Here is a 15,109-nt window from a genome sequence, read left to right on the forward strand (position 1 = left end):
CAATGTTTGGTTTGTCTTTTTTAAACTTTTCAGCTGTTAATATGAAGGTGTTTGATAGTATCCAAACATGTAATAATGAGGTAGATGGTAATTAGGGTTGACTGCATCCAAATTTAATTAAAGAACTATCCCAGAAAAGAAAACAAAGTCAATTGCAAAGTTTCCTGGTCTCTGCTTCAACCTAAGAGCTTCACTGGGTTTCACTCCTGTTTTCTAAAGGGCAAGGGAACGTCCACGCAAGGTCGGGCTGCCAGCAGTTACAGAACATCTCATCACACTTTCAAAGGCTCACTCCTCTCTCTTGCGTAACTGGTGAGGTCAAAATGGGCACCTTCATGGAAGCCCAGATTGCCATTTCTGAATGAGGTCCAAGAAAGAACTGCATTCCATAGAAATCCAAGTCAGGCACCAGCAGAGCATGGCACTTGCTGTTTAAAGTGCACTGAGCACTCCTGGAGGGCCAGCTTTTTAATATCATCACCTTAACACCTTTGATTTCTTCATGACCTAAGATTCCAAAGTTTCCAACAAACTGCTACAAATGGGGAGGTGGGAGAGGAGGACAGCCTGATGTAAATTTACCACTATGTGAAGTTCTAAAGTAACTATAGAAGTTTCTATTATTGCTCAAAGCCAAACAGAGGGAGAAAGACAAATAAGTGACTTGGCACTTCTGTCCAACTGAGGTGAGACTCTCTCTGTTTATAATCCTGGAGTGAGAGTACAGGTGAACTAACTTCCTGCAAACACACACAGACCCATGCATAAGGGGACAGCTGTGTGTTGCTGGAAAACAGTCTGATTAAACAGTGGGTTGTTCCCTGTGCCAATCCTGGAAAATAATGAATTGGGTAAGGAACAGTTAATAAGAAAATGTGCCTTGCTAACTGTGCACATTACAACAAAGAGCTGGCAGCTCCTGAAGGAAAAGGGCTTGTGCTGCTGCCGTTCAAACTTGTCAGTCAACTCGTGCCAGCAGCCTCAGCGTCTGCCTCCCCAGCACACCCTCATTACATGTGTCTGTCTGGCCTGATCTGTGCATCTGCTCAGAGACGCTCCTGACAAGTCGGGAATTTCTCCATTTCTCCCTGGTGCAAAGAGCGGATTTCTCCCTGCTTCTCTTCTATCACCTCCGTGCCTCTCCCCAAGGAGGCTCTTTGATTTATGGTAGCTTTGGACTTCCTTCAGCGTCTGCCTGTTCTTGACTTCTAGAATGGAAGAAGCTGAGCTTGTGAAGGGAAGACTCCAGGCCATCACAGTAAGTCTGCATATGGTTATAACTCATTAAGGTGGTTGCTTAGAGAAACAGCACTGGTTGCTAGCTGTCCCTGTTGCTGAGCCCCCCTCAGTGGATAAACAGATCCCTCAGCCTTCATGAATGCATCTCTGCTTCTCTTAACCCTTGTGACCCTTTATAACTCTTGGGCTTTAGAACCTGAGTGCAGGGCAAATGTTCCTGATTTTCACAGACAGTTTCTATGTTTTAAACAACAATCAAAAGCTTTTAAGGCAGTCTGGTTAATTATCATTCAGCTTCTGTGTACACCTTAAAAATACTGTTTCTCCTTTAATTTCTAATTAACAGGCATTAGATCAAAAAACAGGTCCCCAGCTTGGAAACTTTTTAAAGCAATGAATGCAGCAAAAAGTTTGGATTTTTTTAAAGGGGAGGAGAAAAAGAATTAAACAAATGATCTGAAATTCAGAAAGCCAACAATTAAAAAGTTAAATCTAAATATTTGACAGAGAAGTAGGTAAATTCAGAATGCTATCAGATTAAATTCAAAGGGTATCAGTTTCCAGTAGCTAAGCATTGAACAAGAGAAAAGTAGGTAAAAGCATGTATCAGATTAATTCTCAAAGATCAGTTTCCAGTACAGTCATAAACTGAATAAGATCCTGATAGAGGAATGTGGTACATGCAATGGATTTGGAAAATATTTCGTTAATGCCGGGAAGAAAAATAGTGCATTTTTTATGCTTGTTCTGGGAAAGAGTCAAAGCAACAAATGGATTACTTTTCTTAAATGATTCAGCTATTAAAAAAAAAAAAAACTTCTTAAACACCGCACTTGGCAGTAATCTGGAAATTCATAACACAATCATTTATCATTAGTTGCTACTTTTAATACACTTTTTTTTAAGGGGGAAAAAACCTTGAAAATCAACACCTAATTTCTCATAGTTTTTTGCCACTGAAATGAGCTGTCAGGAAGAAATGAGTACTTTTTAAAAAACTGATACTTAATCAGTGTGGTAAGAAGGATGTTTTTCTTGTCTCTTCAAATTCTCATAGCAAAACTAATAATTCAAATTCTCATAGCATAACTAATTTAAGATTTTTATGAAATAGATACAGTGTCTTAGTTCCACCTAGGAAGGATTCAGTATGTCAAAATGTTTTCTTAGCCAGTGGTAAGGAACCAAGAGTCCATTGGTAAGGCTGGCACTCTTCCATAAGATAATACTTTTTTTTACATGTCTAACTTCTAATCATTATATTTCCTTTCTTCAGAAATCGTTGGCTTGGGTTGTTGTTTGTTTTGTTTTGCTGTTAAAACCCCACCACCATTTCAGCTGTCCTGCTTGAAAGGACAGGAACTCCCCTCTGTTGTTTTTGGCATGGATCTTTTACATTACAGCTGTCGTCTAAAGGTTGCTTTACTGGACGATGTGAGTTGTATGGTCACAAGCTCTTTTTAATGCTTCTGTCTCTTAATGAAATGAAATCATGTCCTCAATGAAATGTACAAATAGATGCTTCTGTATTTTCCTTTTTGCATTGGGGCATACCCTAGGTTAAGCCTGTACTACTTACAGTGCACCTTAAAACTCATACTGAAGTTGCACATATTCCAAAGATATGGCTGCATGCAGTTATCCAGGAAGACTAGGAATTTTCACTGAGGGTCCAAATGCAAGCAGGATCCTAATAAGTTAAAAGCAGTCCAGGGGGTAGTAAGTTCCTAAATATAGAGACACATGGATTTTTTTTTTTTTGATGATTAAAAAAAAAAAAAAGAACTAATTTTTGGATTATTCCATTAACCTAAACATACCCAGTAGAAAGAATTAAGCAAAATTTCAAAGGTCACAAAGTACTTGTAGCTTAGAAGTAATATACTTGTATAAAAGTTGTAGAGAAAAATGGAAAAACTTTATGGGAACAAATTCCCATTCGCCTACACCTCACCAGGCTAAATCCAGTCACATTGGTCACCACCTAGAGGGGAAATGGAGCAGTAGTGTATCCATGGAAACAACACACCAACCTCCTCCCTCCTGGGGCCCTGGAAGTGCCAGCTTTCTCCACCCTGGCCTTACCCAGGAAACCACCTCACTATTCCCTTTCTTCCTGGGAAAATGAAAATATGTGGTATCCAGGAAGCTTGCAAGGATTATTTCATTTTTGGAAGTACTTATAATCTTCACAGTCTCTGACCTAGACTAACACTCAGAGGCAATCCTCTCATCTTAACCATTTTCCTACACTGAAATAACTTCCATGTACTTCAAGAAAAAAAATCAGAAGGCAATTGCCTAATGTACCAAGACACACCAACTCACAGACTGCACCTTGGAAGAAAAAGAAAAAAACTTTAAAACTCTAAGATATGTTTGAAGTATAATCTCTGCTCTTCTATTTATTCCACCTGGTGTCAAGTGCCTTAAAGTCATTATTTCCACTTTTCAAAGAATTGAAAAAATAAACGTATATGTCTATAATTTGACAGAAACAAATGATGAACTTCCTCTTAAAATAGATTAAGTAGATGGAATGTGGCACTTGGGCTGTCTAATTGAAAATTAAATTACTGTAGTGATGCCATTCATTTCTTGTATTTGTAAAGTGAACTTTAGTCAGAAGTCTTCTTGAAGATTTAAAGACAGTGAAGCCAAAATTATAAAACTACACAGAAACAACTGTTTAAAAGAAAGTACTTCAGTGTAGTAGTACCAAATATACACTCTACTTAATTACTTACTTTGATCTTCTTTCTTCATTACTTCATCCATGCACCAACTCTTCCTTTAGCAAATTTGTGGTAAAAATACCCCTTTGCCAAAGAGTTCAGTTTGCACCTATATTTTTTAAAAAGGACCGCTTCAAGCTGATTAATTATTATTTTTCACGCCTAAAAAGTCTCCTGATTCTATATTCAAGTTAGTACATATTTTAATAAATAGCTGATTCTGATATAAAGGGAGAGCTATTGAAGTCATAATTTGAAATTCACTTGTAAGGTCGCTAGAAATGATGATATCAATGTCTTCAGTACTTTGAAAGAAGTGGGATGAAGGCCTGAATGTGTCCCCACAGAGTTATCTCTAAAGAATTCTGTAGAAGTAAGCATGAAGAATAGTAAAAAAAAAAAAAAGAAAAAGAAAAAGAAAAAAAAAAGGCCTGGGTAGATTCCCCTCAGAAAGATCTTTTTAGGATGAATAACGTTCCATTTGCTCTTGACATCCTCCTCCACAAGGAACACGTTGTCTTATCTCTCCTCCTATGGGGACATTGGAAAAGACTGTTCCTAATGTGGGAATGTTCAAACTGGAAAACTCCTGGATCTGTAACTATCTGGAAATCACAGACTTGCAGAAACAGATCTGTTCCAAGGCTGAGATGAATTCTGAGAATTAGAATCAATTTGCAGAGAACAGAATCAACTGAGAAGGCAGGTAACAAGATAGCTGCCATTTGTAGTGTCATCAAGGCCTAACTTTAACCATTAGGGATGTGTGTATCAACTCATTCTTTTATGAGTGGGTTATTATGTTTGGCAAAGAAATGTGACATAGCACACTGGGGGCCTTTGCTCAATTAATCATTGTTAAGCACTTCCTCTGTGTCAAGCCTTATGCATTTACATGAAAGAAGAGAAATAAGGAGCCTTGGGAACCTCCCAAGTGAAGGTGGAAGTGAGTGGCAATTTTAAGAGGAGTGGTCAGGGTGTGCTTCACAGATAGGGTAACAATTGAACATAGCTATAAGGGAGGGGGCGCTCTGTCAAAAGTTAGACAACAGTAGAAATCACAAGTAGAAACACCTACCTACAACTGCCTTCCTTTGGAAAGGAGCAACAAAAAGTCCTGACCCTGGAATTTGAGCAATAGAGCAACATTTGCCAACCAAAGCTGCTTAAGAGAAAAACAAACAAACAACAATTGCAGCAACAAAAACAAAGCAAAACAAACAAACAAAAAACCTCACATTTCCCTGGATCCACACCCTATTTCTTTCCACTTCCAAATAATTTTTTTTTTTTTACTTGTAAATACAGGAGGCAGGAAGTTTTTGACATAAAACAGAAATCTTCCCTTTCAAAGACCCATATTATAATAATAACATAAACACAGATGGGTTCTAATTATTCTAACATGGGTTCCCTTTACCTCATCTCCTTCTCTTTGGTCAATATTTGGGATCTTCTTAAAGTCAATAAAACATCTTATGACCCAAAGGCAGAACCTGCTACAGAATTCTCAGGGCCTGTACACAGTGAAAATGCAGCAACATTTGTTCAAAAAATATGCAAAATTTCAGGATGGTGACACCAAAGCCTAAAACTAAGAGCTGGGCCCATCTGAGCATGGTGCCCCATGTGATTTTGCAGGTCACTTGCCCAAGAAGCCAACCCTGCCTCTATATTCTAGGCCAGCCATATGTATTTCTTCCTATTCATTCTACCTGCACAAACAAAAGAGTGAAACAAGAACAAGCTAGTCTGGACCACTACTTTTGTTTGGACCATTGTATTATGTAGAGTTCTAAGAACTTCTTAAAGCACTACCAGTGGTTAAGCATGTGCATAATGAACCATTGTTACATACCATGTCTCATAGTTAAGACAAAGTTACAAAAACAACTTCTAATTTGTCATGAGCATTCAAAGACATCCACAGGAAGATGGTAAATGAAGATGTAGTAATCTCCTCAATAAAGAAGCCCTATGCCAGAATATTCAAACAATAACGCTAGGCACAATTTCCACAGTTCTGTACCAAGATTACATGTTTCTTCCAGAGAGGGAAGGATTTCTTCAAACAAATGTGCTGTGCCACATTTCTTTGCCAAACATAATAGCCCACCCATAAAAGAGACCATGTGACCAGGTATAATAATTTTGATAGCTCATTAAGGAAACTGCTTTGATAACAGGGGAAGGTTTTTCCAGTGTGCTACAGAATGATAATATTACTTCACTAGATACTCCGCTGAAAAAGATCACTATGAACTTTCTGAACATTACAGAATGGTCAAAAGATAATCTGCTTTTTTAGAAAACTGTGTTAAAACAAATTAAAGTCTAAATGTTTAACTGAAGTCTAAGCAAATGGAGCACCTAAAACAGGAACTTCCTAATTCCCAATTTCCAGTCTCAAACCACCTAGCCTTTTTAAAAATAAAAATATTTTAAATCACCTAAACTGCAGTGATGTCATTTCGTGGAGAGACTCTGTGAAAATTGACTGCATTAAGAAGTTCCCTCACCCAGAACAGCGTGGGATGAACATTTTCCTAAAACACCAAGTCGACGGAGAGTGAGAGCTATCCTTAGCTTTTCCATAAAATCCTAAGGACTAAGAGGAGTCAGTCAGGCCATTTAAGACATGGAACTGGGTTATCCTCTGAAGCTCTGAATGGAAATAAAAACTGGCTTCTGTCCTAAGCAGCAAGTTTTCAGTGTATCATTGCATCAGTCATCGACAGGGTGATGTGGTGCAGTAAGAGGAGCTGTGACAGCTGTTCCTTAATGGATCTGTGCTAACAAACCTAGAATATAAAGTGCATCTCTTAAGCAGAAGAATTCTAAAATTACTGACAACAATAACAACACCTATTCTTCCACAGCATTTAGGCTTTAAAAGAAAAATAAAATGTTCACAATTATTATCTCATGTGTCCAAAGAGTACTATGATTATTATGACTATTTTCAGCAACAAATGTTGCCATCTCCATTGGACATGTGGAAAATCTAAGACCAAGGATGATTAGTTAAATGGTAGAACCTCTTCCGTTTGTCAGATTTTCTGACCACAACATCCCAATAAACTCTTTTAAACATCAAAACTGCAACCCTCACCCGACTCAGAATTTCCTTTGATTTCTGTGGCTTACTCTTATGGATAGAGTTTGAAGTGGAGCAAGGAGAAGAACCTTTAGAGGTTCTGCTTCTCTTAATCACATTTTCTAAATCAAATCAGACCTCCACTGCAGTCCCCCCACCTCCCTTAACCTGCCAGGAGTAGAAGTGGGCAAAAGAGAATGTGTTGCCTTGCAGAAGTGTCTGTTATTTTTTTTAAAAAGGACTGAGATGGAATCCAAGTCATTTTTTCAAATCATGCAATATTGAAAGACCTGGTCACATTCTCCCTGTCTCCATTGCACAGTCTCTAGCTTCCAGCCAGGACTACTTAATATCAAGATGTCTTAGCATCTCTCACAGTTCTCCAACCATGAGCTCAGCACTAGCTGAGCTGGGGCACCAATATCATCATGTGGATGGGCAAATGAAGTAATGAACAATTACAGTCAAGCTGAGAAGGGGAAACACTAATGATTGACCTGCTAACAGATTGCTTTTACACTGAAAATCAGGTCAAGCTTACTGTCACCCCTTAATAACTGAAGGGTTTGTTTTGTGTTTGTTTTTTTTCCTTGTTCTATTTTGTCACTATTCATTAAAATAAAAGAGAAAGATAATAAAAGAGTAGAACACAAACTGGACTTCATTTGGAGCTCTCAGAATTTATTGTAAGGTCGGGAAAGAAGACTAAAAGTACAGAATGAAAAGAGATTTAGAAAGTTTTTGTTTTTTGATTTATTATTGTGATAACTACCATGCCCAATTTCCATGGCTACTTAAGAAATAGGGTATTTCAAAGTTAGATTCACAAAATACCATAGGACCAAGAGAAAACAGAAAGTCTCTGTTTATATTCCTATGTTCTTCACTCCATGCTTAGGACCTATGCACTCAGCTTCTCCTGGAATGCTTCCAATACCAGGGAGATCCACACCCTATTCCATTTGAGAACAGCATTCTGGGTTAAGATTTCTGACAGGATGTGCTAGAGTCTGGTTTCCTTCACCTTTCACCCAACCATCATGGCTCCAACTACTGGTGCTTATATAACTTCATTTTCTGGATTCTGATCATTTGATCATAGGCACATTCTAAACACTCTCTAAAATGTCAGTATCACTGTTAAAAGTTGGTGCTGAGAGTTGAACAGGACCCTTACCAGGACAGAGTCCCTTATTTTGGAAATTGTATTTCTACTGATACATTTGGTAAGCAATAAGGTGCATAAAAATTATCACCGGTGAAGCTACAGAAAATTAGGCTTAACTCAAGTTCCACCACTGGGTCAACTGTATGACTTCAGAAAATTAAACACTCTAGTCCTCAGCTTCAGGGTCTCTGAAGTTAAGAATAAGAATTAATTAAGTTCAGCGATCATATGCACAATGAATATACAAAAATCAATAGTTTTCTTAAAAGCAATAATTACTCAGAAATATAATGAGAAAATATCCCATTTTCAGTAGCTACAATTTTTTTAAAATGTTAAAACTTAAAAATAATACTAGTAAAGAAATATGCCAGGTTTATTTGAAGATATTTTTTATACTTTTACATCTTCTGAGGAAATTTATAATAAAACTTTGCTAAGCAGCATAATATATGTGACCAGAAAGGCAACTGTTCCTGGATAGGTAGTTTGAATTCAGAAAAGTTGTCATAGACTTCCAAATTTATTCTAAGTTTAATGAAATTTTAATCAAAATTTCTAAAAAAGCATTCTTACTCACTTCTGGTTAAAGCCTGAAATCCCTAAAAACAGGACAATTTGGCAAATGATATAAGAAATCACAAACACTTTTTTATACTTTGATGCAGAACTTCATTACAAGGAACTTATGCCAAAGAAAAATAAAAGATGTACACAGACATGGATATCCTAAGATGTTCATAATAATTCTATCAAGGTGTATAGTTTTCTTGGTTTATTTGGTTGGTTAGCTGGAATTTCTTTTGTTGTTGTTGTTTTAAATTTGGTGGAGAGTGAGGAGAGATAAGGAATTGGTTGGATTTTCAGTTTGGTTTCTATTAGAATCAAATAAAAAAAAAATCCAAGGTCCATTTGGAAAAATAAATTATTATTATTAATCAAGAGTTTTTTATAAGAACAATAAAAGAATACTTGCCCAACTCTATCTTCCTACAGGCCAGTAGTATGAAAAAGCATTAAAAACACTCACCTTCAAATGAATATTCTTTTCTGCTCACATTTTCACAAATTTGTATAGCATAAAAACTTTTTCAAAAGCCATGCAGAACCAAGGCACACTGCTTTCCTGTGACCTAGTTTTACCTCACAGATATTTAGGGACAATTAAATAAATTGATACACTTATGCGTTTGAAGTGGTTCCTAAAACATTAAAAGTTCTCTATTAAGGCTGGGCACAATGGCACACACCTGCAATCCCAGTGGCTCAGAAGGCTGAAGCAGTAGCATCACAAGTTCAAGGCCAGCCTCAGAAACTTAGTGAGGCCCTAGGTAACTTAGTGAAATCCTGTCACAAAATAAAAAATAAAAAAGGGCTGGGGATGTGGCTCAGTGGTTAAGCACCACTAGGTTCAATCCCTGGTGCTAAAGAAGAAGTTCTCAATCAATGTTGGCCATTATTACAAACATCAAAATCTTCATCATCTGCAGATATTAAAATAATTAAGATTCAAGAACAAAATTTCAAGTCTTTGTTTTTTACTTTCTGTTTTTGGTGGTGCTAGGGATTCAACCAAGGTTCTTAAGCATGGTAGGCAAGTACTTTACCACTTAACTACATCCCAGCCCTAAATCTTTGTTTTTAATAATCATACCCTACCTCCTGGACATGCCTCTCTAAATACAACCTTATAAATACAATTCATTCTATAACTTTGCCAGGGATTATCCCATAAATCCCATCAGTCTTTTGTAATTCATTTTTACCCTCTTCCAGAAATTGGGGCATTTGTCACTTTCAATCTTCTATCTTTTTGCTCTATCCAAGATTCCAAAAAAATTACACAACAATATTCTTCTGCCATGTCTATAAATTTTTCTTCTCCCTGGAACAAAGCTCATTGGAGACCAAAGAGCAGCTCTGTCTCAGAGAGTTTACTTCCTCTTGGGTGTTAATTTCCCTTTAAGTGTGTTGGTTCCATCCTTCCAAGGATCAAGATTACTCTCCTTAATCAAAACTGTAAGAACAAAATAGAAGTGGAATAGTTCTATTTTGTTTCTGTTATTTTAGAATTGCATTGCACTATTCATCTCAGCAGTAGATTTACTGCTTTAAACATTCTGCTATAAGCATCTCTCTCACACACACCACCCCCCCCCCACCACCCTCACCCCCCCACCACCACCACCATGCTTTTGTGACATTAGCGCTTTTCATGTACCATCTTCTCTTCACTCTGGATATTTACTTTATTTACAGCATTAAGAATAGGTGCAACCCTCTTATCTTAAGTCTTAGTTACATGAGCTCATTGAGAAGGTCCCAGTTAGATTTAAAGTATGTGGCTTGGTTTTTTTAATGGTACCTTCCTTTTTTAAAATCTGAGGTTTTTTTTTTTTTTGTACTGAGGATTGAACCCAGGGCTGCTCAACCACTGAGTCACATCCCCAGCCCTTTTTTACATTTTGTTTAGAGACACGGTCTCACTGAGGCTGGCTTTGAACTCATGATCCTCCAGCCTCAACCTCCTGGTATTATAGCTTCAGCCTGTTGGGATTACAGACATGTGCCACCATACCCAGCTCATTTTTAATTGTGTATCTGTGGTTTCATTTATAAATGGCCCATGCCTCATAATTTATCTTCCCTCTAGAAATATTTGTTTCTTCTTCAAGAATTTTTTAAAAGAATTTTGGCTGGTTGAATTCTTTCATGATTGCTCTAACTGGCTTTTAAAAATTTTTTGAATCTATTTAGGAAAGCGTGCCTGTACCCCCCTTTCTGGTTGGGTGATATCTAGTGTAACAGTAGCAGGCTTCTGTTTTTCTTTACTTTTTTCTAAATGCCCACAACCGGCTTTGCCTTTCCTTTTGTGGAAACAGGAGAACCAAAAAGAGACCTGGGACTGGAAATTAAAGTTCTGCTACTAAACACCCTACTAAGCAAATCACTTCATCTCTCAGTGCCTTAAACTCTTAGGTGTAAAATGAAGTATGTGGACATGTGAGAACTGAAACTCTGACAATTTGTAATACCAGAGCACCACGACTGTGTCTAAATTCCTGTGAGGAAAGCACGTGCCTTTCCATTGTTCATTTCAGTCTTGTGGCCTATTATAAATAATATCTGACCCCGAAATAAGCTTCCATGTGGGCCTCCTTCCTCCCTTACTCCTTAAACGTGACTGTGTCATAGGATATCTGAATTAGCCCCTCCTTTCCTTTTCATAAAAGTGTCTCTTATCATGGTCTCATCTATTCCTTTCAACACCCACCCCCCTTTAGCTCTAGCTCTGACTCTTCATCTCTCTCCATCCAACATCTCCATCCAACCAGAAAGCTCCACCATTTTGTCCCAGAGACACCTCAAACTTATTTTGGATCCATCATCATTCATCCCCAACTGGTTCCTCCTCCTCTCAAATTCCTGTATCTATCAAGAGATTCTGTCTTCCTGTCAGTTACATCAACATGGAAGCCCTGTGTTCCCTTTGGACTTTCCCTCTTGCTTATCCACATGTCCTCAGTGGCCAAGTCCTGACAATTTTAATGCCTTGCACTCTTGGACATTCATGCCCTCTGCATCTTCTTTCCAAGTACTCATGAATTCTGCTTTGTCAAGTAGTCTAACTGGTCACCCCTTCAGGTTCTCACTCTTTAATACCTACTAGGCAGTGAGGCTGTATTTCACATCTTAAAACATGGTGATAAGCCTATTATTCTTTTCTCCCTGAAAATGGCTCATTGCTCCTCCCTATCTCAATACATAAATAAGTTCCAAACCCCTGTCATGCTATTCAATACTCTCTATTAAGAATCTATCCCCATCCTGTTATTCTTAGTTATTTCCTGCTATTCCTTGTATGGCAATTTAGATTCCAGATTTGCTGTTCCAAATAATATCCCAGTGTTCTAGTTCCAGGCCCTTGACTTGAATGCCCTTTCTCCCCACTCCCGGCCTTAGCAACTACCCAGGATGCCCACTCATATGCCATTCCAAAGCTTCTCCTAACCACATCAGCTGGAAGAAACCTCTTTCTGTCTCCCCTCAACCCTCATAGCACCTTTCTTGTACCTTAACAAAGAATGACAGCTATCATTATATTTCTCTGACAACAGTCAATTGCACAAGTAATTTTCCTTCGTCATGAGACCAGAAGCTCTTTGAGGGAAGCTTCTCTTTCTGAATAATTTTTAAACACTGTAAAAGTCTTTTTTTTTTTTTTTTGGTACCAAGATTGAACTCTGGGGCACTCGATCCCTGAGCTACATCCCCAGCTCTATGTTATATTTTATTTAAAACCAGGGTCTCACTGAGTTGTTTAGTACCTTGCTTTTGCTGAGGTTGGCTTTGAACTCGTGATCCTCCTGCCTCGGCCTACTGAACTGCTGGGATTACAGGCATGTGCCATCTCACCAGGCTAAACACTGTGAAACTCTTAATGTCACATAAATATTTGTACCTAAATATTGAATAAATAAATAACAAAGTAAAACAGAACAAATCCTGCCTTCTTGACTGAATAGGCATGTTCAATACTAATTGTTAATCAATAATACCTCCTAAGTTATTAATAATTCCTAAGTACTGTGATCAAGGTAATATCTTTGGATCCAAGATGATGACAATAACTTTATAGTTGTACAAGATGCATAAATTAATTTTCCAAATAAGAGGAAGCCTTTCACAGAATTGGAATTTGTGGCTATCAACTGCTAAAATAGGCTGTCAGACAAGCAAATGTTTAAGTAATTGATTGTTTTTTGGTAATTGATCACTGAAGAAGTAAACAACATATAAGTTATTCAAAATAGTTATATTAATAAATATCTGATGTACTAGGTCACAACAGCTATCTACAGAGGTGCTCTACATTCTGGGGAAATTTGGGGAAGCAGATGGCATTTCACCTGTGTTTCATGATCATTTGAGAAGGAATTAGCTGATTTTGATAACTTCTGGTACGCTGGCAATAAAGCTAGATATAAAACTTAGTTTGTACTGCCCTATTGAAACTAAATTATTGTGATATTATTTTTCAATAATGCTTATAGATTCCTATCAAATTTGGCAAAGGATAATAACTTATTGCTGATGGATATCTTATGAGGGAAAAGTATTCCTATCTTAAAATAGGATTATGTCTATAACATTATAAAATTATCTTCCCACCTACCTAGACCAATAGAAAAGAGGCATCATGTTACCTCTAAGTGACAAAACATTGGTATTCCTTAGCAACCCTTGCATAAGCCTTGTGTTGCCAAAACACCCCGAAGGCTCTGCTTTTAACCACAGCTTTCATTACCTGATTACTAGCCCTAAGATGAAACCAGCCCAAACAGGCAGCCAACAGGGTAGAAAAGTTTTGCTGAGTTTCATAGTCACTCTCCGCAACCATACTGTACTCCTTTTTCTGGGCTATTTGTGAAGCCAGATAGATACAGCATCACATGTAGAGAGCTGAAAATGTGCTCCCTTCTAATAAGAGGTCCCACTGTTGCTCCCTGTCCTGAAGCTGCCTTCAGGCCTTGGGGCTTGGTAATGCAGATGACGATAAAGGAGGTTATGACTAGTTTAACTAACTTCACACTTGAGGAAGTGGTGCAGGGACTTGGCTAAATTGCCTGGAATTGGAACATGGCTCTGCCATGTCTTATTTATGCAAACTCAGATGAGTTAGTGTGCCCTAAACTTCCATTTCCCATCATATAAAATGAAAATCATTACAGTATCTCTTTGTTATTATAACAATTAAATAGAATAGCACCTGTGAAACACTTACCAAATGCTACTAATATTTGCTCAATAAATCTCTTATGGAGAATTGGCTCACAGAGGTTTTCAAGAGTCTTTGTGACTAATGACTAAATTTCATTGAAAAGACAGAAGCAATTCTAAAGGTCCATGGTTTTTTTTGCCTAATTTTTCTCAAAAGAACTGCTTCTAAAATTTAAGAAGTAGTGCTGATGAAGTCAGATGTCTCTCCTATACACAAAGAGAAACAGGACGTAAAGTTGGAGAACAATGTGTTGTTTTTCTTCAACAAATGTACCTGCACTTACACATCAAAAAAGAGTTTTAATCTTCAAAGGAATCACATCAGGAAGCCATGCACTTATTTCATTAATGCTGCCAAATATTTTTGGAACTCTTCCTTCTAAATTACCTTCTGAATCTGCTTCAAATTCTTTTAGATGTCTTCATTGGCAACAAAATTTTATCCTTTGGGAATTTTCCATTTTGAAAGCAACTTTAAAACCAACTCTTATGAACAAAATGGAGGACAATGTCACCTCTAAATCAAAAGCAAGGAAATAAGGACTTCTTTACATGGCTATTTGGGTGCCTTTATTTCAGATATGGAATCTCTAAAATATTTCAGGCCAGGAAAGGCATGGTCATAATTAATGTGTTGTTTTGTGAGTGAATAACAGGTTACGTTACAGGAACCTTCACATATATTTGCTCATCTACTGTTCATATCATCTGAGGTCTGTACTCATTTTCCCCATTTCAGAGATGAAGTCATTGGAATGCAGAGAAGTTAAGGATTTTGTCTAAAGACAGAGCCGTAAATCGAGGAGCCAGATATCAAACCCAGACTCTCCACTTAGTATATATGCTATATTTTCTAGAAAGTACAACCTGTGTGTGTAAATGATTTTACTTTCTGTTGCGTTTCGTTGTTGATTCTTTCAAGATACTATCATTTAAACTTGGTGAATGATAGTGTGTCTCTCCATGTTTTTTTGTTTGTCTGTTTGTTTATCTCAGTTACTGTTATGAAGCGGTATCTGAACTGTGTCTCTCTGTTGTCTCTTTCCAAGGAGGAAGCAGTCCCACTTTCTGGCTGCCTGGCTTTCTAAC

General features: G+C 37.5%; 1 protein-coding gene across 1 annotated transcript in view; it reads left to right on the forward strand.

The window, feature by feature from the left end:
• Nucleotides 1-750: 750 nt before the first annotated feature.
• Nucleotides 751-15,109, forward strand: part of Palmd (palmdelphin) — a 45,910-nt gene continuing 31,551 nt past the window's right edge. Inside the window, exon 1 of the mRNA XM_005327687.4 lies at nucleotides 751-1,258. Coding sequence (XP_005327744.1) covers nucleotides 1,214-1,258 — 45 coding nt within the window. The 5' untranslated portion in view covers nucleotides 751-1,213. The remainder of the gene's footprint in view (nucleotides 1,259-15,109) is intronic.

This window comes from Ictidomys tridecemlineatus, chromosome 11 (genome assembly GCF_052094955.1).
Source record: "Ictidomys tridecemlineatus isolate mIctTri1 chromosome 11, mIctTri1.hap1, whole genome shotgun sequence".
Classification (NCBI taxonomy): Eukaryota; Metazoa; Chordata; class Mammalia; order Rodentia; family Sciuridae; genus Ictidomys; species Ictidomys tridecemlineatus.